Source organism: Myxocyprinus asiaticus, chromosome 16, assembly GCF_019703515.2.
Source record: "Myxocyprinus asiaticus isolate MX2 ecotype Aquarium Trade chromosome 16, UBuf_Myxa_2, whole genome shotgun sequence".
Taxonomy (NCBI): Eukaryota; Metazoa; Chordata; class Actinopteri; order Cypriniformes; family Catostomidae; genus Myxocyprinus; species Myxocyprinus asiaticus.
This window is the reverse complement of record NC_059359.1, coordinates 44,052,778-44,074,751: the sequence shown is the minus strand read 5'-3', so window position 1 is coordinate 44,074,751 and position 21,974 is coordinate 44,052,778. Positions and strand designations below refer to the sequence as shown.

Genomic DNA, 21,974 nt, shown 5'->3' with positions numbered 1-21,974 from the left:
TATGCAATGTGCGTTTTAGAGATTTTGTTCGGAGTAAAATGAATGCATTTGTCAGTTTCATTTTTCTTTCTCTCTTTTACACTTACCAACAATCACAGCACCACAAAATATAAAGCAACATACGCATAATTGCAAATAAAGCAAATTGCAAATGATAAAGATATCAGTCATCATTTACAATTACAAAGTTTTTTTATATTTTTATATTGGTATTTATTTTATCAATACCAATTTGTCTGGCCAAGATACTGTAAACTTGGAAAGTCTGGGCTTTAAATTCCCCGTGAAGTGCCTTGACTAGCGCAGTTCGTATTGGTGTTTTGACATATTTCCTACTTAATCAGGAAGTGGGGGCGGGACATGTCAAACGATTTGACCCATTTAAAAAAATAACCAATAGGCTTTAGTTTACAGCCACACACACATATATATACCCCTTTCCACCATGCTGCTCATGCCAGAACCAGTTACAGGGGAAACTTGAGAAGCGATCTAAATTTAAGCGATTCTTATTGGAAATTCTGTTTGGAACGACCCTACAGCATGGATTGTGCTCGCTTCAAAGTGTCCTGTGAGGGCATCATCAGGGCAGGTGAGAACACAGCCATGTGCGCTGAACAGTTGTAGGTGGAAGGTGCGTTCTTGTTTTAGAAAGCATTTGATTGGACAAGGTTTTTCAGCCTCTATATGGTATAACAACATCATGGTTGTTCCTTAGTCTTTTTAGCCGAAAGAGAGAGACTGCAGATTTTAAATGCTCATATCTTCTGAAAAAGTAATTGTCAATGTTTAGAAGTACACTAGCATATAGAAGACCTTAAAGCTAGTAGAAATAGACTAAAAGCAGCAAAGCTTTGGATTTCTTAAAGATTCTGTGAAATCAAAATGAGAGTTTCCCACTGGTGATAACAACGTTGTGGTGGCACAAACAAAATTTAGTATATTTTGACTGTTTTTCTAGTCTAAACTGTCTTACAAAGCTGTCACATGTTCTGTATCTATGACAGCGATCAGTTGTTATTAGTACAGATCAAAGGAGAGTTTTAACTCTATTCAGCATCAGCCTGTGATGTGAGCATCATTGTTGGCATTGTTTTGTCTGTGTAGGTGCCAGTGTGGACATTGATCTGGAGTTGTTTGTGAATTGCTCTACGGCTCCAGAGCTGAATTCAGGCCAGCAGAAGCTTGAAGACATCCTGGTTCTTCATCTGGAGCGAGGCAAAGACTACTTCATCTCCATCATAGCCTCATACCTGCCAAGCTGCTTCGGCTCTTCTCTTGGTACACTGTGTCTGCTGAGAGAACCCATCCAGGACATGCCACCCGACACCATCAGAGAGCTGGTGAGATTCAGTGTGTAATGATGCCATTGTTTCAGTGTTGAAATATTTTCTCCTATGCTAGCTAAATATGCAGAGACAACTGTAAGTGAGCCATACAGAGGTTGATTTACCTGTCAGTGTGCCGATGCAGATGCTACCTTTTTTTTCAAACACTGATAATTAATTACTTATCAATTTTACTTATTTTGCAGTGTTGTAGTTTAAAATTGTGTTTTGCTGACCTAGAATAGTAAAGGAAATTAAAAATGAATAAATCATGGAAATTTCTATAGTGAATAGATTTTTATAAAGTGGGACCCAATAATGCAATCAATGCCATGCTTTATTGTGAATATAGTCAGCCAGGTGTGCATCATGCCTTAAGGCGTGACACTATTCACAATATAACACGACTTCTCGCACCTTATTGCTTATTCACTCACCGGTCACTTTATTAGGTACACCTGTACATCTACTTATTCATGCGATTATATAATCAGCTAATCGTGTGGCAGCAATGTAATGTATAAAATCATTCAGATATGGGTCAGGAGCTTCAGTTAATGTTCACATCAACCAATAGAATGGGGAAAAAATGTGATCTCTGTGATTTCGACTGTGGCATGATTGTTGGTGCCATATGGGCTGGTTTGAGTATTTCTGTAACTGCTGATCTCCTGGGATTTTCACATACAATAGTCTGTAGAGTTTAGTTCTGTGGACAGAAATGCCTTTTTGATGAGAGAGGTCAACAGAGAATGGCCAGACTGGTTCTAGCTGACAGAAAGGCTATGGTAACTCAGATAACCGCTCTTTACAATTTCAGTGAGTAGAATTGCATCTCAGAATGCGCAACATGTCAAACCTTGATGCGGATGGGCTACAGCAGCAGAAGACTACGTTGGGTTCCACTTCTGTCAGCCAAGAACAGAAGACTGAGGCTGCAGTGGGCCTACCATCTGTGTACATCAGCAGAAATCCAGATTTGTAAGACCAGGCTATGTCTTTCCAGTTTGTCCAATTTTGTTGAGCCTGTGCCCACTACAGACTCAGTTTCCTGTTCTAATAGTTTCCTGGTGATAGTAATGATACCGGAGGGATCTTCTGCTGTTGTAGCCCATCCGCCTCAATGTTTGACGTGTTGTGTGTTCAGAAACGCTTTTCTGCATAGCACTGTTGTAACGCGTGTTTATTTGGGTGACTGTCACCTTCTTGTCAGCTTGGACCAGTCTGGCCATTCTCCTCTGACCTCTGTCATTAACAAGTGGTTTCCATCCGCAGAACTGCCGCTCACTGGATATTTTGTTTTGTTTTTGCCACAATTCTGAGTAAATTCTAGAGACTGTTGTGCGTGAAAATCTCAGGAGATCAGCAGTTACAGAAATACTCAAACCAGCCCGTCTGGCACCAACAATTATGCCACGGTCCAAATCACTATGATGACATTTTTTCCCCATTCTGATGGTTGATGTGAACATTAACTGAAGCTCCTGACCCATATCTGCATGATTTTATACATTACATTGCTGCCACATGGTTGGCTGATTAGATAATCACATGAATAAGTAGATGTACATGTGTTCCTAATAAAGTGGCCGGTGAGTGTAGGACAGTGAGTGTATATAAAACAAGAATGAGGTACTTTGATTAAATGCTGTAAATCATTCGAAATTAGATCTTTGGTTTTCTATCAGAGTATGAAGGCAAATAATCAAGTGAGTGACCCAGAGGCTGACAAACCTCAAGAAATCCCGAAGGAGGTATGGATGATGGTGGACCATCTCTTCCGTTTCGCAATAAAACAGGTCAGGACATCAGGATTGTTTGTCTTTCTCTGTTTTTCATTTATTACTTTTGGTTTTGAACTTGTTTTGTCAGAGCTTGTCTTAACATTTAAACTGTGCTGATATAACTTTAGTGCTGTGAAAGGATGTTTATCTTTTTTATGGCGATTCATTGAGGTCTCTTCCATAGCAACACAAGCACTGAAGCGGGAATCTGTCGAGGGAACTAACTGCTCTTTGGCTTAGAAGAATACATAGCTTCCCCAAATCATTCTTTGTTGTTCGGGCTAGCCAAAATTACTTGACTATTATAAATGTGTTTCAGTGCATTGAGGCCAAATTATGTTAATAAGATATGTTAAAATATAATGTCTGAAGTTTATCCAAGAGCTTACTGTTGAAAGTAGCAGTGATGATAATTGCATTTGTCATTGCCTGTGTTACAGGAAGATCTCTTTCAGCAGCCTGGCTTGCGCAGTGAGTTTGAGGAGATTCGGGATTGTCTGGACACAGGCAGCTCAGACACTCTCCGTATCCTTCCACACGGTCACTCCATAATAAATACATTAAAGATCTGTGTGTCTCTGGTGTGACCTGATTCAGTGGCCCCAATTACTCCTCATATTAACATCAGATTCGGGTGATCTGATCACTCAAACCACATTCTGAGGAACAGTAGTCAGAGACGCATGTGACCACACTGCATTAGTAGTGTACATGCCAATGCATCCTGGACAACAGAAAGACTAGCTACTTACCTGTCAATAAACCATAAATTCTGAATATATAATATATAGTTATAAATCACCCTGTGTTTCCCTGCCTTTGGCCCGAGACAGCTAGGATAGGCTCCAGCACTACCCACGACCCTGGATAGAAAAAGTGGCTATAGGATGGATGGAGTTATAAATAAGAATATATCATTCTAAATTAGAATATATAAAAGTAAATCCTAAATGTATAAATGAAACTCTGAACATACAGTTATAAATCTGAATATATAAATATAACTCTCAATATATAAATGTAACTGAATATATTGTTATTAATCTGAATATATACATTTAAATTCTGAATATAGTTATAGATGTAAATGACGGTCCGTTTCATCTGTCCACTTAAAGGAATAGTTCACCTAAAAATGAAAATTCTCTCATTATTCACTTACCCATGCCATCCCAGATGTTAATACCAAGTGTACTGTAAACAGTGCATGCGTGTCTCTGCTGTGACCTGACTGTTGAGTGACCTTGACCTAGAGAAATATTAGCTGGTAGTAACCACTCAGTGGCTGAAGCTTTTCTGCTGTTCCTTGATGCTCTTCCTGAGCCGGTGATCCCTTTCTCTTTCTACCAGCAGTGCTTGGACTGCTCCTCTGACAGCAGCCAGTGCAGACAGGTTTGTGCCCTCAAATTTCAACTTCTCCCAAGTATGACTTTATGGCTCTGTTCCAAAATCTAGTGAGCTGCCTTACTGTCTACTGCCTATATACCTTCAAAGGCAGCATCCTAACTGAACTAGAACTTCATACATGACTGATTTGGAACATTCCACATAGGCTGCCTTAAATTTTGGCCAAAATGAGGTGGAATAATAGTCACAATATTAATAATTATATGTATTTTGTCGTTCACAGATCATTTCCAAGTTACCTCATTGTCATAAAAATGTTTTTAACTATGTAATGGCCTTTCTGCGAGAGTTGTTGAAGCACTCTGCACACAATAGTGTGGACGTCAATATTTTAGGTAGGTTGACGATGCACTTTCAGTACTTGTTTTCGAGTATTTTTGTCAGCAGATTTTGAAAGCACAGGCCAGTTTCAATGCAAAGCAGAACTCAGCAAGAGCTTATTTTAACCAAAACACATTCAGCACTGAAGATTAAGAAAATGTTGTTTGAATAGTAATGTTTAACTGATTTCTCTCTTGTTTACAGCCCCAGTCTTCGCTAGCCTTTTGCTCAGGTCGCCCACAAACCAAAATATTACAGAGAAAAGGAAGGCAAAGGAGTTTTTACATCATTTCTTGGTCCACAGCCCCTCTGACAGAGGCATTCACGACAAATTACCTGAATAATGTACTGCATCATGTTGCCTTTTATGCACTTTTTTTCATGCCTAATATCAAAAGAATTATGTGTATAAACTTTGTAGTTAAAACAGCTATTAAAACTCACTTGTTTTATTCCAAATTTAAAGGGAGACCAATTGTTTTATTTTATAATAGTGGTTATTTTATGAAATATATTTGTCTTTTGATGTTTGTAAATACAACACTGTTGTTTTTATATTAAATATGAATAGAAGTATAAAAATCACTGTGTTTGCCTTTCCCTTCCATTTCTTCGAAATAATTGCATATATTACATGTGAATATGTGAATGCAAAATGATTTAGAAAATTATAGTTTATATCTTAATTATTTTAATTTTCATGCTCATTGTAATCAAGATTTTTCATAACCAACCTCAATACATCAATGAGCATTAAATAATGACAGGTTTAAGAGAAGTTTGTGTCTGCGCAGAGATATTTAGTGTTTATTACTCAACTTACTAGTAACTATTTGTAGTTATTTTTAATTTTAGGATCTCATTTTGCAGTTGCTATTAATTACTAGTAACTTAAAAAAATCTTATCAATGGTTAACAATGAAACTGAAATATATGCTTGTCATTATCAGAATTGTAACCTTAAACCCTAATGTTGTCATTACTGGAAAAATCAAGTTGAAATTACTTGAAATGTCAAGTTTTGGGCTCATTATTCAAATATGCTCCTTGAACTGATTTATCTTAATCCATAGACTTTTTAAGATTTTAAAGTGTTAAAAACTCAAACGATTGAGTACAAAATGGAGTTTTTGTGGATTACCCGTAATCCCTTGTGCTTGAATTATGTTTCCTTGATCAAAGGGAACTTGTAAAAGCATATAAATAGTTGTTATTAAGAATTCGTAGAAGTTGTAGCTCTCATTTATGTTTTTTGTTGTTTTTGCAAATATTTGTTTTGTGTGATGTCACCATTCATAGAACCGATATCACACTCTCAGTTCTCCTTGTTCATGTGCAACTGAAGTACAGGTATATATGCATTTCTGTGGAGAATTAAGTTTATGATTCACCTAGAATCAGTTGTCATTTTTATTTTTTTTTATGATCTAAATTTGAGTCAATTAAATTAAGTAGAAACAACAAGATTTAAATAGCAAATCTGAATTAAATCTACTTGCATCTAGTTATCTTAATTTAAATAATTAAGTTCATTCTATATGAACACCAAGTTAATTGAACTTAAATACACAAGTTCTGGAGACACCATTACTCAATTTATTTGAGGGAACGCGATTACTCAATCGATTGAGTAAAGTCAACTTAATAGGGTTTTCAGTGTAGTAAATGAATAATAAATCCTATTAACAGAAATAACACTTAAAATATTATCTGAACCACATAGCCCTAAATAATTCAACGTATTACCAGTGGAATAGATTTGAAAGAGCTGCTAGTAACTTAATAATAAGCACTAATATCTTATCAAGATTTAACTGTGGTAACTACTGAATATGTACTTGTATCTAATGAAGAGGTTCTGGTGTCTAATAAATGGTTAACTGTAACATTTAAATATATATTAGTCGGTGTTGGAATAGATAGGAGTAAGAAAAAGCTCCAACTTTCAAATAGTTACTAATAAAGTGTGCAGAAGAAATGTTTTAATGTTTTTTGCCATAATAAGCGGTAACATTTGTGATGGTGTGGATTTTTACTATTGTGGTTCCGGACAGAAAAATCCCATTTATTTGTTTCATAGGTAAATTCATTTGAAAAAGTAACTTCTAAACCTTTAAAGACAGACCTGCTGTGAGCTCCGAGGTTGTTATCGATGGCATATGCTTCTTCTGAAGCCATCAGTCCATGTTATTTCAACTTCATTGTTTAAAAATCATGTTTAATAGCAGAAGTATTAGTGATGAACTACACTACCCATAATCCTGAAGGGAAATGATCCACCAATCGGAGAGTCACGGCAGACAAAGTGCACCAAAAGAGCTCTGCAGCAAGAGCAGAGTCGGTCTATCTACACTCTCAAAAGACTTGTATATTTGCAAATATGTAAATAATTTGCAATTAAATTGAAATATAATATATTCAATTCTTAAAATCAAGAAACTTTAAATTTATCAGAAACACTATTTTGTTTTAAATTATTAGGCCATTAATATTTGAAAGAAAAGTATTTTAATACCTTTTACTTGATGTTGAATTACAACACTTTACATTTTTTTAATTTATTTTATTTTTTATTTTTTTATGGTTGATGAAACCAACATGGATACAAAGAAAACATTTTGTCACATGCATTTTCAACTAAACTTTGTTTAGTTAAACAAAGTTTAATTTTGTTGCATAGTAGAATTTCCCTGATTTGGGAAAGTAATTAACAAGACAATACAAAGTTATAGGCTATTATTAATCTACCCGGATTTTATTGGATTTATTTTTCCACTTTTGGAGGGGAAAAAAGGATAACATGTCAAGTTAGTCAACATTCAATTCAGCATGTTTTCTTAAAAATCTTCATTGAGGGGGCCTGGGTAGCTCAGCAAGTAAAGACCCTGACTACCACCCCTGGAGTCCCGAATTCAAATCCAGGGTGTGCTGAGTGACTCCAGCCAGGTCTCATAAGCAACCAAATTGTCCTGGTTGCTAGGGAGTGTAGAATCACATGGGGTAACCTCCTGTGGTTGCTATAATGTGTGGTTCTCGCTCTCGGTGGGGCGCGTGGTGAGTTGTGTGTGAAGTCTCCACAGGTGCTAGGTCTCCGCTAACAAGCCACGTGATAAAATGCGCGGATTGACTGTCTCAGATGCAGAGGTAACTGAGATTCGTCCTCTGCCACCTGGATTGAGGAGAGTCACTACGCCACCATGAGGATTTAGAGCGCATTGGGAATTGGGCATTCCAAACTGGGGGAAAAGGGGGAGAAATAATAATAATAATAATAATAATAATAATTCTTCCTCGAATTGAAAATCCCCCAAAAGTAGTTCGGCCCTTGTGATCTGGTAGCTGTCAGTGATGCTCCAGGAAGAGGAACTGATCTGAACACTGAAGTCAGCTGATCTGGAGTCAGTCTGTGTTGCTCTTCATGATGGTGCCACTGGTGAGGAATGAACACACAATGTACACAACAGTACACAGACCTTTATAACAGGTAAATTCATGCTATGACATGTATCGTGTTGATTTGACTGTGAAAGAGCGTGTAGCTGTCATGTGTGTGTTTTAATGGCTTGTCTTGATTTCATTGTTTTTTGTTATTTGCTAACGGGTTAAAAGTGTTAGCATACCCACCCTACATTACATTACACTGCTTTAACATCACATATTTACTGTGAACAGAGTATTTGAAACTTCAATGGAGTAAAACGACAAATATACTTGATTTTTTTTGTCCAACCACGGTGTATATTATTGTTTATAAACTGATGTTAATTGTGTGCTAGTAAAGCTAACTGCTGTCATTGATGTGAATGGAGACTCTGTTAGCTTCTATGTCGACTCTTATCTTAAACCAAATAAGATTTTATTTTAATCGATTATGTGAAATATATGTTTAATTCCTTCAGTGTATTTGTCTTCGGGATTGTATTAATGTTCGTATGACAGAAGCACTTTATGACTAATACTCAGGTAACATAAGCAGTTAGCATTACTTACATGACAGTTCTTGTTTATCAATAATGTATACACTTTAAACTGAATATATCATATAATATAGACCGTATGTCAGACTATGACGTTTTTGAAGTTCTGTGATGTTTTCCCGACTTTCTGTCAGTAAGTTTAGAATGATAAATATGTGATGAATTTGATGGATGACTTGTGACTGTCACCAATGCCAAAGTGAACATGGAAACTTCTAGAAACTATCCAAAATGAATTGGACACAAGAGTCAGAAAACCTCATATGCTTCAAGACTTGAGATATACTGTATATTAGGGATCTTTGTTGTCACAACGTTCATCACTTTAAGGCATAATGTCTGCTGTGTAACCTGTCCAGTAGTATGAGAAATGCATTCATAGTTGACAGTGGATGTGCCCCCAAACCTTGTAGTGAGCTGCATTTTTGGGCATCAGAGTCTCAAAACCTAGTGGGCTGTCTATCTTGACTGCATTTTTTTGAAATACTAACCTAGTGAGCTGCCTACAAGACAGCTTTATGGGCAGCTTAGTATCAAAATCTAGTGAACTGCCTTTCTAGAAAGAATTTTAGGGCATCAGCGTCTCAAACCTAGTGAGTTGCTTTTCTAGACAGCATTTTTGGGAACCATAACCTAGTGAGCTGCCTGCCTAGACAGCTTTATGGGCAGCATAGTATCTAACTATAGTGAACTGCCTTTCTAGACAGCATATTTGGGCAACACAGTCTCAAAACTTAGTGAGCTACCTATCTATACAGCATTTTTGGGCATCATAAGCTTTTAAGATGCCTACCTAGACAAGATTTTTGGGCAACACCATCCCAAAACATATCAAGCTGACTATATAGACAGCATTTTTGGGCAACACAGTATCAAAGCCTAGTGGGCTGCCTATCTGGACATAATTTTTGGTAATCATAACCTAGTGAGCAGCCTGCCAAGACAGTTTTATGGGCAGCATAGTATCAAAATCTAGTTAACTGCCTTTCTAGTCAGCATTTTTGGGCATCATGAGCTATGAAGGTGCCTACCTAGACAAACATTTGGGGCAACACCTTCCCAAAACTTAGTGAGCTGCCTACAGTGCTGTGGAAAAGTATTTGCCCCCATCCTGATTTCTTGTATTTGTGTATTTTTCATGTTAAAATGTTTTAGATCTTCAAACGAGATATAACATAAAACAAAGGCAACCTGAGTAAACACAAAATACAGTGTAACAAAGGTTCGAGTTGGGCAGATAAAGGAGGAAGCGGGAACTGGTTTCCACACTAAAACGGACATTCCACAATGTTCTTTACATGTTTATTAACAAATGAACAGCAATCGTTTTACTGCTTCACTCAAAACACAAGACGGCACCTGCCCGTGACCCAAATGGAACCCCAGATACTGTACCTCCACCCGCCCAATTGCGCACTTCTTTGGGTTTGCTTTGAGCCCCGCTCATCGCAGCGACCTCAGAACCGCCCTCAGATGCTGCATATGCTGTTGCCAGTCATTACTGTAAATAATGATATCATCCAAATAAGCAGTGGCATACGAAGCGTGGGTCTGAGGACTCGGTTCATAAGACACTGATACGTAGCCGGGGCCCCAAACAAACCGAACGGAAGGGTCACAAATTGGTATAATCCAAACGGTGTGGATAAGGCCATTTTCTCAAGGGTCATCGGCATTAAGGGGATCTGCCAATATCCCTTTGTCAAATCCAGTGTCGAATAAAAGGGAGCCGAGCCCAACCGATCGAGCAGCTCATCAATACGAGGCATTGGATAAGCATAAAATATAGACCTTTCTATAATCCACACAGAACCGGACCGAGCCATCGCTCTCAGGCACCAGAACCACGGGGCTGGCCCAATCGCTGTGGGATTCTTCTGTTACGCCCATATCGAGCATGGCCTTTAATTCTTCCCATACTACTTGTTTCTAGTTTTCGGGTAAGCGGTAGGGACAACTACGTACCACTACCCCGGGGTTGTATCGATGTGGTGTTTTATGAGATTAGTGCGGCCGGGGAGAGGCAGGGTTGCAACCTGGCAACCTTCGTACGTTGTGACGGCGAGACTGGGTCTCTGCAAGGGACTGGGGTGAACTGATTGGCTTTTAGACTCACCTCCGGGCCGAGCTCCTCCATCTCCAGAACTACCATCGCCAAGGATACGGGGACCACCTCTCTCCATGGTTTTAGTAAGTTGAGGTGGTAAATTTGACGAGCCCCGCCCCTGTCTGTACACACTACCTCATAATCGACTTCCCCAACTCACCGTGTGACCTCAAAGGGTTCTTGCCACTGTGCGAGTAATTTAGAGCTCGATGTGGGCAGTAATACAAGTACTTTATCTCCTGGTGCAAATTCCCATAGCTGAGCTCCCCTGTTATACAGCCGGGACTGGCGTTCTTGAGCCTGTAGCAAATTCTCCTGTGATAGTCGCCCCAGTGTGTGGAGTTTTGCTCTCAGGTTAAGAACGTATTGAATTTTTTTGCTCTGTGAAGGTCCCTCCTCCCAGTTTTCCTTCATGACGTCTAACACGCCACGGGGCTTACGCCCATATAATAATTCAAATGAGGAAAACACTGTGGAGGCTTGCGGGACCTCTCGTACTGCAAATAATGGGTTCGAGCCACCTATCCCAATTCAGAGTATCTTCGTGCACGAACTTACGAATCATATTTTTTAGGGCTGCCCCCTAATAGTTGACCAAACGTTAGTTGATGAGTCTTGGTCGACCAAGTTTTGACTGGTCGGTTGGTCGCAGAAAAAAAAAAAAATCCACAGGAAACTGATGAACACCGGTATTACCGCTGGTTGGACGCTAGGTGGTACTATGGGGTAATTTTTGTTAAGCAGGGTTAGAGTTAATACAATAAAGCAAGACACCTTGATTTCAAACTTTGAACTTTATTTTTTAACTAAAAAATCTAATGAAACTGGAAAAAAAATGAAGTGAAATTAAAATGTGTGTTGTTCAACTTTTTGAAAGATGGCTTTACAACAGTTGTGAAGGACAACATCTCTCTGGCAAAGAACCTACTTCATCTGTGCATTCTCTACCGGTCGGGTATTTCGTAGTCCGGGAAAATACATCATGTGTGTGAATACATTCATTTTGTTCCCTCCTTCACGAGGGAAGGGCTGAGGGATCGGTGAATATTCTTGCTTTAGTGATTTTGCATTGAAAATTAAATTAATTTATTTAAAAAATGAAAAACTTAAATCAGATACATTTCTAAATTCAAATTGCACTCCAAATGAAATGAAAAAGCAATTAAAATAATGAAGTGATCAAATATATATATATATATATATATATAAGTAACCACCTTTCCATTTACCGTCAGACAAGTATCTGTCTAAACATGCAGGCGGAAAATTACTTACACAAATGAAGACATAAAAATGTAAAAATAATTATAATGATGATAATAATAATCACTGAAATATAAATCATGGTTCGAGGTGAATGTGTTTTTGTATTATTTTATGTTTTAATCACAGATGTATAGGCTGCAGAGTTGCGTTCACAATGAACTGCTCTGTGGAAATAAAGCGAACTTAACTCGAGGCACCTCCTGAGCTGAGATGCCCGAGGTCATTTGCAGCACTCATAGATGATACTGTTCTTGGAAAAAAAAAAAAAAACAGAAGACTGAAACAAAGAAAGACTGAGAACCTTTTACATGCGCGTTCCACAAGACTGCATGCCTCTGAACAAACAGCGCATCAGACATGCGCATAGACGGCTTTTCTGTCATCTGTTCTTAATAATATAATGAAGTGTTTCTTCAAGCACGTGTCTGTGTGTCTACGGGCAAATTATTTGTAACATTAATTTGATAATAATAATAATAGCCTAATAATAATAATATTATTAATTTAATACATGGGAAAACGAGCCAAATATCGTCTCGACATGGTCAAAGGCATCAGCTATTGGCGATCACTCTGACCATCATTGATCCCCGAGATCATCGTCTGTCACCACAACCCTAATGTGCATTTCTCTCTATAAACTGACAAAATGTTCAGACAGTCTCCTTGCTGGTTTTTCCAACAGATTCAGAATCATTACCGCTTTTGCCGGTGTCGCTGCGGCTCGCTTCATGCGTGCGCTAGTAAAATTTATATTTTAAAGGCTCAGTATTATGGTTTAGTATTTCTCTGTAATGTAGAACAGTGTTTGCAATGTTACTTATAACATTCTTTCTCAGCCTTGGAACTCGAACCATTTTCTGATGCCCCCCAAATTATATATATTTAAGTAATTAAATTAATATCATAAACGTGCGACAACTAGTCGACTAATGGCTTAAACTAACGCCTACTAGTCGACTAGGAAAATCTTTGGTCGGGGGCAGCCCTAATATTTTTTAAGGTTTTATTAAATCGTTCGATCTTGTCCAAATCGATTTAATACCTAATAATACATACAGCTCGCGTAGTGTAAGTGACACGAAAGTAGTGCCCTGATCAGTGAGGATTTCTTTCAGAATCCCCACTCGGGAGATTATCCTGAAGAGTGCCTCTGCAACACTACATACTGAGATGTTGCGAAGAGGCACTGCTTCTGAGTATTGCGTTGCGTAGTCCACCAGAACCAACACAAAGCGATGCCCACGTGCTGACCATTCTAATGGCCCGACGAGGTCTATGCCAACTCTGTCAAAGGGAACTTCGATCAACGGAAGAGGGCGCAATGGCTCTTTTTGAGTGGCCGGCGGATTCACCAGCTGATATTCACGGCATTTCGCACACCACTGGCTAACATCCCTGTGAATGCCCGGCCAATAGAAATCGGCCATGAGATGGCTTAGTGTTTTCCCCCGTCCCAAGTGACCTGCCATCGGACTATGATAAGCCGCCTGGAACAACATTTCCCGACGGCTCCTTGGTACTAACAACTGGGTTGTATCTTCTTTTGTCTGAGCGTCCTGCGACACTCGATATAACAGATCAATTATAATTGAGAAATACGGATATGTGGGTGCAGTTTGCGACTGAAGACGCTGACCATCAATTACATTCACTTGGTCAAACGCATGCTTAACAGTCTCGTCTTGCGTCTGCTCCAAAGGGAAATCCGCAGCGGGAATTCCCCTAAGGGCTGGGGAAGTCGAGGCTTCCCCCTCCCTTACGCCATTCTAACAAGGAGCTGATGTAGACGGCCCCAGCTTCGCCTCCACATAAGCGCATTGCATGCCCAGACTGTACCACTGTATTACAGGACCCATCCACACACAACCCTTTTATCAATTCGGGAAAAGCCGGCCAATTAGTTCCAAAATTAGTGGATGGGTGAGGTGGGAACTAACCACAGCCTCAACAGGCTCGTGCTGCATGCCTCTGGACAAACAGCGAATCAGACACAAGCAGGCTTTTCTTTTGTCTGTTTTTAAAAATATAATAAAGTGTGTTTCTTCAAGCGCATGTCTTTGTGACTAACAGCATTTCTTGTCGTGTGTCACTCTGAGACAAGTTGCCTGCCTGTTGCGGGTAGATTAGCAAAATTACCTGTGCATGAAATACATTTGGACGAGGAGCTCGCGAACTGGATTCAACCTCATCACATTTTGCAGGTGGTGGGTGCTAGTTTCACACCCGGCGACTTCCCAGATCCATGGTTTTGCCATTTCCTGATATTGTCGATCATCTTTTGTTTGTAATCGGGATATTTGTAAGACATCGCCGATATCCAATTACATCATCATATCGCCCAGCCCTAGTACTAACCACTGCATACTGGGAACACCCCACAATACCTGCCGTTTTGGAGATGCTCTGACCCAGTCGTCTAGCCATCAAAATTTGGCCCTTGTCAAAGTCGCTCAGATCCTTATGCTTGTCCATTTTTCCTGCTTCCAACACATTCAGTTCAAGAATTGACTGTTCACTGCCTAATATATCCCACCTCTTGACAGGTGCCATTGTAACAATATAATCAATGTTATTCACTTCGCCTGTCAGTGGTTTTAATGTTGTGGCTGATCAGTGTATATCACCCATGTGAAAAACAAACTGCCCCCTCAAACTTAATAACTGGTTGTGCCACTTTTAGCAGCAACAACTGCAACCAAATGCTTCCTATAACTGGAGATTAGTCTTTCACAATGCTGTGGTGGAATTTTGGCCCACTCTTCTTTGCAGAACTGCTTTAGTTCAGCCACAACTGCCCATTTAAGGTCCTGCCACAGCATCTCAATCGGGTTCAAGTCAGGACTTTGACTAGGCCACTCCAAAACTTTAATTTTGCTTCTTTTGAGCCATTCAGAGGTGGACTTACTCCTATGCTTTGGATCATTGTTTTGCCGCATAATCCAGTTGCATTTGAGCTTCAACTCACGGACTGATGACCGGATGCTTCCTTTAGAATTTTCTGGTAGAGAGTAGAATTCACGTTTCCCTCAATTATTGCAGGTCGCCCTGGCCCTGAAGCAGCAAAGCATCCCCATACCATCACACTACCACCACCATGCTTGTAGGTATGATGTTCTTTTTGTGGAATTCTGTGTTTGATTTATGCCAGATGTAACGGGACCCCTGTCTTCCAAACAGTTCCACTTTTGACTCATCAGTCCACAGAACATTCTCCCAAAAGTTTTGAGGATCATCAAGGTGTGTTTTGGCAAAATTCAGATGAGCCTTTATGTTCTTCTGGGTTAGCAGTGTTTTTTGCCTTGCCACTTCCAGAGATGACATTTTTGGCCAGTGTTTTTCTGATAGTGGAGTCATGAACATTGACCTTTATTGATGCGAGAGAGGCCTGCAGTTCTTTGGATGTTATCCTTGGCTTTTTTGTGACTTCCTGGATGAGTCGTCGCTGTGCTCTTGGAGGAATTTTGGAAGGTTGGCCACTTCTGGGAAGGTTCACTACTGTGCCAGGTGTTCTCTATTGGAGATAATGGCTCTCATTGTGGTTCTTTGGAGTCCCAGATCCTTTGAAATAGCTTTGAAGCCCTTCACAGACTGATGTATTTCAGTCACCTATTTCCTCATCATTTCTGGAATTTTCTTTTGAACTTGGCATAGTGTGCTACTGGATGAGACCTTTTAGCCAAATTTATGCTGTTGGAAAAAGTTCTATTTAGGTGTTGATTTGATTGAACAGGGCTGGCAATAATCAGGCCTGGGTGTGTCTAGGCCAGCTTAACCCCATTATGAATGCAGTTTCATAGATTTGGGGATTTAGTAACTAAGGGCAAACACTTTTTCACACAGGCCCAGTTGGTATTGGATAACGTTTTTGCTTCAATAAATAACATTGTCATTTAAAAACTGTATTTACTCAGATTGCCTTTGTTTTATGTTAGACATTTACATTTACATTACATTTATTCATTTGGCAGATGCTTTTATCCAAAGCGACTTACAAAAAAGGAATAATACATCATAAGCGATTAATCTAAGGAGACAGCAGTACGAAAAGTGCTGCTTTACAAAGTTTCATTAGCATCAGAATAGTAGTAGCCAAGACAGATTAGAGTGCAACAAGAGTATGTACTCAGTAAAAAAAGAAACGTCCTCTCAACTGCTTTTATTTTCAGCAAACTTAAATAAATAAGTAAATATTTGTATGAACATAAAAAGATTCAACAACTAAGACATAAACTGAACAAGTTTCACAGACATGTGACTAACAGAAATGGAATAATGTGCCCCTGAACAAAGGGGGGTCAAAATCAAAAGTAACAGTCAGTATCTGATGTGGCCACCAGCTGCATTAAGTACTGCAGTGCATCTCCTCCTCATGGACTGCACCAGATTTGCCAGTTCTTGCTGTGAGGTGTTACCCCACTCTTCCACCAAGGCACTTGCAAGTTCCCGGACATTTCTGGGGGGAATTGCCTTAGTCTTCACCCTCCGATCCAACAGGTCCCAGACTTGATCAATGGGATTGAGATCCGGCTCTTCTCTGGCCATGGCAGAACACTGACATTCCTGTCTTGCAGGAAATCAAGCACAGAACGAGCAGTATGGCTGGAGGGTCATGTCAGGATGAGCCTGCAGGAAGGGTACCACATGAGGGAGGAGGATGTCTTCCCTGTAACGCACAGCGTTGACATTGCCTGCAATGACAACAAGCTCAGTCCGATGATGCTGTGACACACCGCCCCAGACCATGACGGACCCTCCACCTCCAAATTGATCCCACTCCAGAGTACAGGCCTCGGTGTAACGCTCATTCCTTCGATGATAAACGCGAGTCCGACCATCACCCCTGGTGAGACAAAACTGTGACTCATCAGTGAAGAGCACTTTTTGCCAGTCCTGTCTGTTCCAGCAAAGGTGGCTTTGTGCCCATTGGCAACATTGTTGCCGGTGATGTCTGGTAAGGACCTGCCTTACAACATGCCTACAAGCCCTCAGTCCAGCCTCTCTCAGCCTATTGCGGACAGTCTGAGCACTGATGGAGGGATTGTGCTTTCCTGGTGTAACACGGGCAGTTGTTTTTGCCATCCTGTATCTGTCCCGCAGGTGTGATATTCGGATGTACCGATCCTGTGCAGGTGTTGTTACATGTGGTCTCCACTGTGAGGAGGATCAGCTGTCCTTCCTGTCTCCCTGTAGCGCTGTCTTAGGCATCTCATATTACAGACATTGCAATTTATTGCCACGGCCACATCTGCAGTCCTCATGCCTCCATGCAGCATGCCTATGGCATGTTCACGCAGATGTGTTTTTCAGAGTCAGTAGAAAGGTCTCTTTAGTGTCCTAAGTTTTTATAACTGTGACCTTAATTGCCTACCGTCTGTAAGCTGTGTCTTAAGGACCGTTCTACAGGTGCATGTTCAGTAATTGTTTATGGTTCATTGAACAAGCATGGAAAACATGTTTCCAATGTTCTTTACAATAAAGATCTGTAAAGTTATTTGGATTTTTACAAAATTATCTTTAAATTACAGTGTCCTGAAAAAGGGACGTTTCTTTTTTGCTGAGTTTTATTTAATTTTTTTTATTTATTTTTTTTATGAGTGCATTGCTGTTGTCACGGTACCAAAATTTCAGTAGTCAGTACCGATACCAGTGAAATTTCATAGTTCTCGATACCAATTTTGGTACAACAGCATAAATATGCTTATATGACTGTGCGCTATTGAACACACCTGTTTAGCCTATTTAAAAAGTAAATTTTCAATGTAAATAGTAAATTAAAAGAAAACCATGTTTCCTTCCTTCACCATGTTGCTCAATCAAGGATGCATTGCTTAAATGTTAAGTAGCGCCCTACTGAAATCTGTTTTATTCTTTACCAAATCATGTTTTCCTTTTTGTTGTTATTATTATTATTTTCCAGAACAACATGTTTTAGTTTAATTTAATTTCATCATCAAATGGTGTCTAATCAATTCATTCTTAAATCTTTTAACAAGTGAAAATAGAACTTTTCAACATTTCATTGCATTTGTTTTGCCCAACTTTTATTCAACAGCCGTTTTGATTGTGATATATTGCTTCATTATTATTATTATTATTATTACAGTGAATATTACATTTTACTATACATTTCTATACATATACATTTCTGTCATTCTGCATTCTGCTCTAGCTTTTATTTTGAAACGTGCTTTTATTATGACGTATATTTTTTTTTTTGCCTAAATCTTCACTTTCTGGATAAACAGTTTGCGACACTTAAATCACATATGAAATCTCATCCCTTTACACTGTCCTTTGAGTCTGACAAATGAAATGTAGGACACAGTTTTGGAGTGTTTGTATTTTAGATTACTTGTGTTTGTTTATGTGGTCATTTTTAAATGTTATGTTTTAAATTGTATTACTGTGAAGCACTTTGGTCAACTCTGTTGTTTTAAATGCTTTATAAATAAATTTGAGTTGAGTTTGCGTGATTTAACTATATACATTTTAGTTTACATGTTCTGCGTGGTTCACAGTAGATTAGTGCTCTGCTCTGTCATCTGATACACGTCGTGAATGATTCTCAATATGGCTGTGCGGTCGGATTTATACATTCATTCAAAGTACGCAGCTCTTCCACAGTAAGATTAATAAGCAGTTATTTTTTAGCAGTTTAATAAATCACACTAGGACATGTCATGATTTTAATTAATTGTCCATTTGAGTGTAAGGAGTAACAGAGCATGTGTTCAAAATGAGAATTTTAAAGCAGTCATGTGTCAGTCATATTGCGCACTGTTACCGGATTGAGTCGGTGCTCGGTACTGCAGAAACACTGGTATCGTTACATCTTTTTTATTTTAGTCCGTTACTTTTGACAACACTAGAGTGCATGGTTAAGTGCTCATGGAAAAGATGTTTTTAGCCGTTTTTTGAAGACAGAGAGTGAGTCTGCTTCACGGATGGAGTACGCAAGCTCATTCCACCAACGAGGTAGTGTTTTGGTGCCTCTATGTGTTAGTACAACAAGGTGTCACTCATTAGCTGACAGCAGGCTTCTGGTGGGTACGTAGCTCTGCAGAAATGATTTTAGGTACGCTGGAGCAGACCCAGTGACTGTTCTATATGCCAGCACCAGAGCCTTGAATTTGATATGCACATCAACCGGCAGCCAGTGTAGAGAGACGAGGAGTGGTATAACATGTGCTCTCTTTGGTTCATTAAAGACCAGACGTGCTGCTGCAATCTGGATCATTTGAAGGGGCCTAATTGCGTATGCAGGGAGGCCTGCAATGAGAGCGTTACAGTAGTCCAGTCTATTTATGACAAGTGACTGAACAAGAAGTTGTGTGGCATGTTCAGAGATGAAGGATCTTATTTTCCTGATATTGTAGAGTGTAAATCTACATGATCGTGCTGTCTTTGAGATGTGGTCTGTGAAATTTAGTTGGTTATCGATGGTTACCCTTAGATTTCTGACCGTTTTGGAAGGAGGTATTGTAGTTGAACCAAGCTGAATGGTGCCGTTGTGTTAAACAGCAGGGTTAGCTGGAAAAACAAGGAGCTCATGCAGTCTTCGCTGGGTTAAGTTGCAGGTAGTGTTCCTTCATCCAGGCCGTGATCTCTGCCAAACAGGCTCCACCTTGAAAGGGATGAGAAAGACTGGTCTGTAGTTTTCTACTTGTCTGGGGTAAAGTGCAGGGAAGAGAGGTAGAGACAGCAATGGAATGGCGTGTGGGTGAAAGAGAACGGAGGCTACAGTGAAAGGAAAACTAAGGTGGAGTCCGTTTTAATATAGATGGGAGAGTCATGTTGAATTGAACAAAGTAGTGATCAGAGACATGTAAAGGAGTAACAAGAATATTCATATTGGTACATTTACATGTAAAAATGAGGTCCAGCTGGTTGCCCAATCTGTGAGTTGCTGTAGTGCTTAGTCTTTCCAAGTCAAACGAGGCCAGAAGAGCATGAAGGATTCATGAGGTCTGGGGCTTGTCTTGGTGTATGTTGAAATCCCCAAGAATCATAAGTGGCCTGCCATCTTCAGGGAAGGAGGACAGCAGGACATCCAGCTCCTTAAGAAAGTTTGCCAGCTGACCTGGAGGGTGATAGAGGACAGCAACATGGATTTTTATGGGTTGCATTGTAGTAATAACATGGAATTCAAAAGAAGTATTGTTACATAGAGAGGAGTGTGGTGAAAATGTCCAGTTGTTTGGAATGATCATACCTGTTCCCCCACCCCTACCGGAATGTCGAGGGGTGTGAGAGAAGGAGAAGTTGTTGGAGAGAGCAGAGGGTGTTGCTGTATCCTCTAGATGTATCCATGTTTCTGTCAGTGCTAGGATGCTGAGGGTGGACTGTGTGGCGAAGGCTGGAAAGAAGTCAGCTTTGTTCACAGCTGACTGGCAGTTCCAGAGTCCAACTGAAAATGAGAGCAGGTGTGGATGTGCAAAGTGGACATAGGTTGTGTGGGTTGTGATAACATGTGCCCTCAAGCACCTCGCTGTCATGCGTGGAATAGATATATGGGAATGTATAAGGAAAATAGTAAAAAATTAAAAAGATACTGAAATGTTATGGTGAGCGCCTTTTCAGTGTCCTCCTTTGGTTGACACACAGGTAGACTCACTGGTCTTTACACGAGGAGGGCTTCACACGAGGGCTGCCACTTCCGGGTCAGCATCCATATCAAATATATACACGCTGCTATCGCGTCGTTAAGTGAAAAAAGCTGGACACGACTTAATGCTGCTTAACACAACAATGCTAGTCACGCGGGTAACCGAAACTAAGGGTCGTGTGAGGTGATAAGCGCAGGAACAAATGCGACTTCAGTACACGGTAAACAAACAATGCTAAACTTGACACTAAATAATACTCTAAAACAAGTTAAGTACTGTTAAGAAACACACTAAAAACAATGCTAGTTTAACACACAGTAAGCAAACAACTCTACACTTAGCAGTGAATACCCTAGGACAAGTCAAAACAATGTAGCACATGCTTAAGCAATGCAAGTTCAATACAGTACACAACACAGTAAACAAACAGCACAAGTCTAGCGATGAATACTACTCTAAAACAAAGTTAAGCAATGAAATGAACACACACTTACTGCAAACTTCTGTAGATAGATCGCTTCTCCTGAAATGAGTATGGGTCCTGCAGTTTGAATAATTTTGTTTGAATTTTTGAAACAATTTAGTATGAGATATACACAAAAACAGAAGAAATCAGGATGGGGCAAATACTTTTCCACAGCACTTTATATAGACAGCATTTTTTTGGCAACACAGTATCAAAGCCTAGTGGGCTGCCTATCTACACAGCATTTCTGGGAATCATAACCTAGTGAGCTGCCTGCCTAGACAGCTTTATGGGCATCATAGTATCAAAATCTAGTCAACTGCCTATCTTGACAGCATTTTTGGCCATCATAAGTTTGAGAGCTATCCACCGTGACAACATTTTGGCCATCACAGTGTCAAAATCTATTGAGTTGCATTTTTGGGCATCATAGGCAGAAACGTTCATAGTCAGCACTTATGATGCCAAAAATGCTGTCTACATAGCTATTGTTTTTGGGTTGCTGTGTGTTTAAGGTCAGTTTTTGGAAGATCATTGTGGTTTTGTTTTTGTTAGAGTTGCATGGCAACAGTGGTTTCAGATTGCACCTACACCCTCACTCTGATTGTTTTGGAACAAGTTGCATTAACAAAGTTAAAAATAGATATCCTAGTTTGTCACGAGTGGTTATTATACTGTCATGTTTTAGTTCTAGATGCATAATGTACTA

General features: G+C 39.6%; 2 protein-coding genes across 5 annotated transcripts in view; both read left to right on the top strand.

The window, feature by feature from the left end:
• Positions 1 to 5,416, top strand: part of LOC127453874 (type II inositol 1,4,5-trisphosphate 5-phosphatase-like) — a 39,805-nt gene extending 34,389 nt beyond the window's left edge. For 2 of the 4 annotated variants that reach the window (XM_051720616.1, XM_051720617.1), the window contains 6 exons: positions 1,108 to 1,343; positions 3,017 to 3,127; positions 3,553 to 3,637; positions 4,377 to 4,504; positions 4,743 to 4,854; positions 5,045 to 5,416. In XM_051720616.1, coding sequence (XP_051576576.1) covers positions 1,108 to 1,343; positions 3,017 to 3,127; positions 3,553 to 3,637; positions 4,377 to 4,504; positions 4,743 to 4,854; positions 5,045 to 5,184 — 812 coding nt within the window. In that variant the 3' untranslated portion in view covers positions 5,185 to 5,416. The remainder of the gene's footprint in view (positions 1 to 1,107; positions 1,344 to 3,016; positions 3,128 to 3,552; positions 3,638 to 4,376; positions 4,505 to 4,742; positions 4,855 to 5,044) is intronic. The other 2 variants (XM_051720618.1, XM_051720619.1) reach the window with 2 other exon arrangements.
• Positions 5,417 to 8,190: 2,774 nt separating this feature from the next.
• LOC127453878 (metal regulatory transcription factor 1-like) overlaps positions 8,191 to 21,974 on the top strand; it is a 63,095-nt gene continuing 49,311 nt past the window's right edge. The window contains exon 1 of the mRNA XM_051720624.1: positions 8,191 to 8,324. Coding sequence (XP_051576584.1) covers positions 8,281 to 8,324 — 44 coding nt within the window. The 5' untranslated portion in view covers positions 8,191 to 8,280. The remainder of the gene's footprint in view (positions 8,325 to 21,974) is intronic.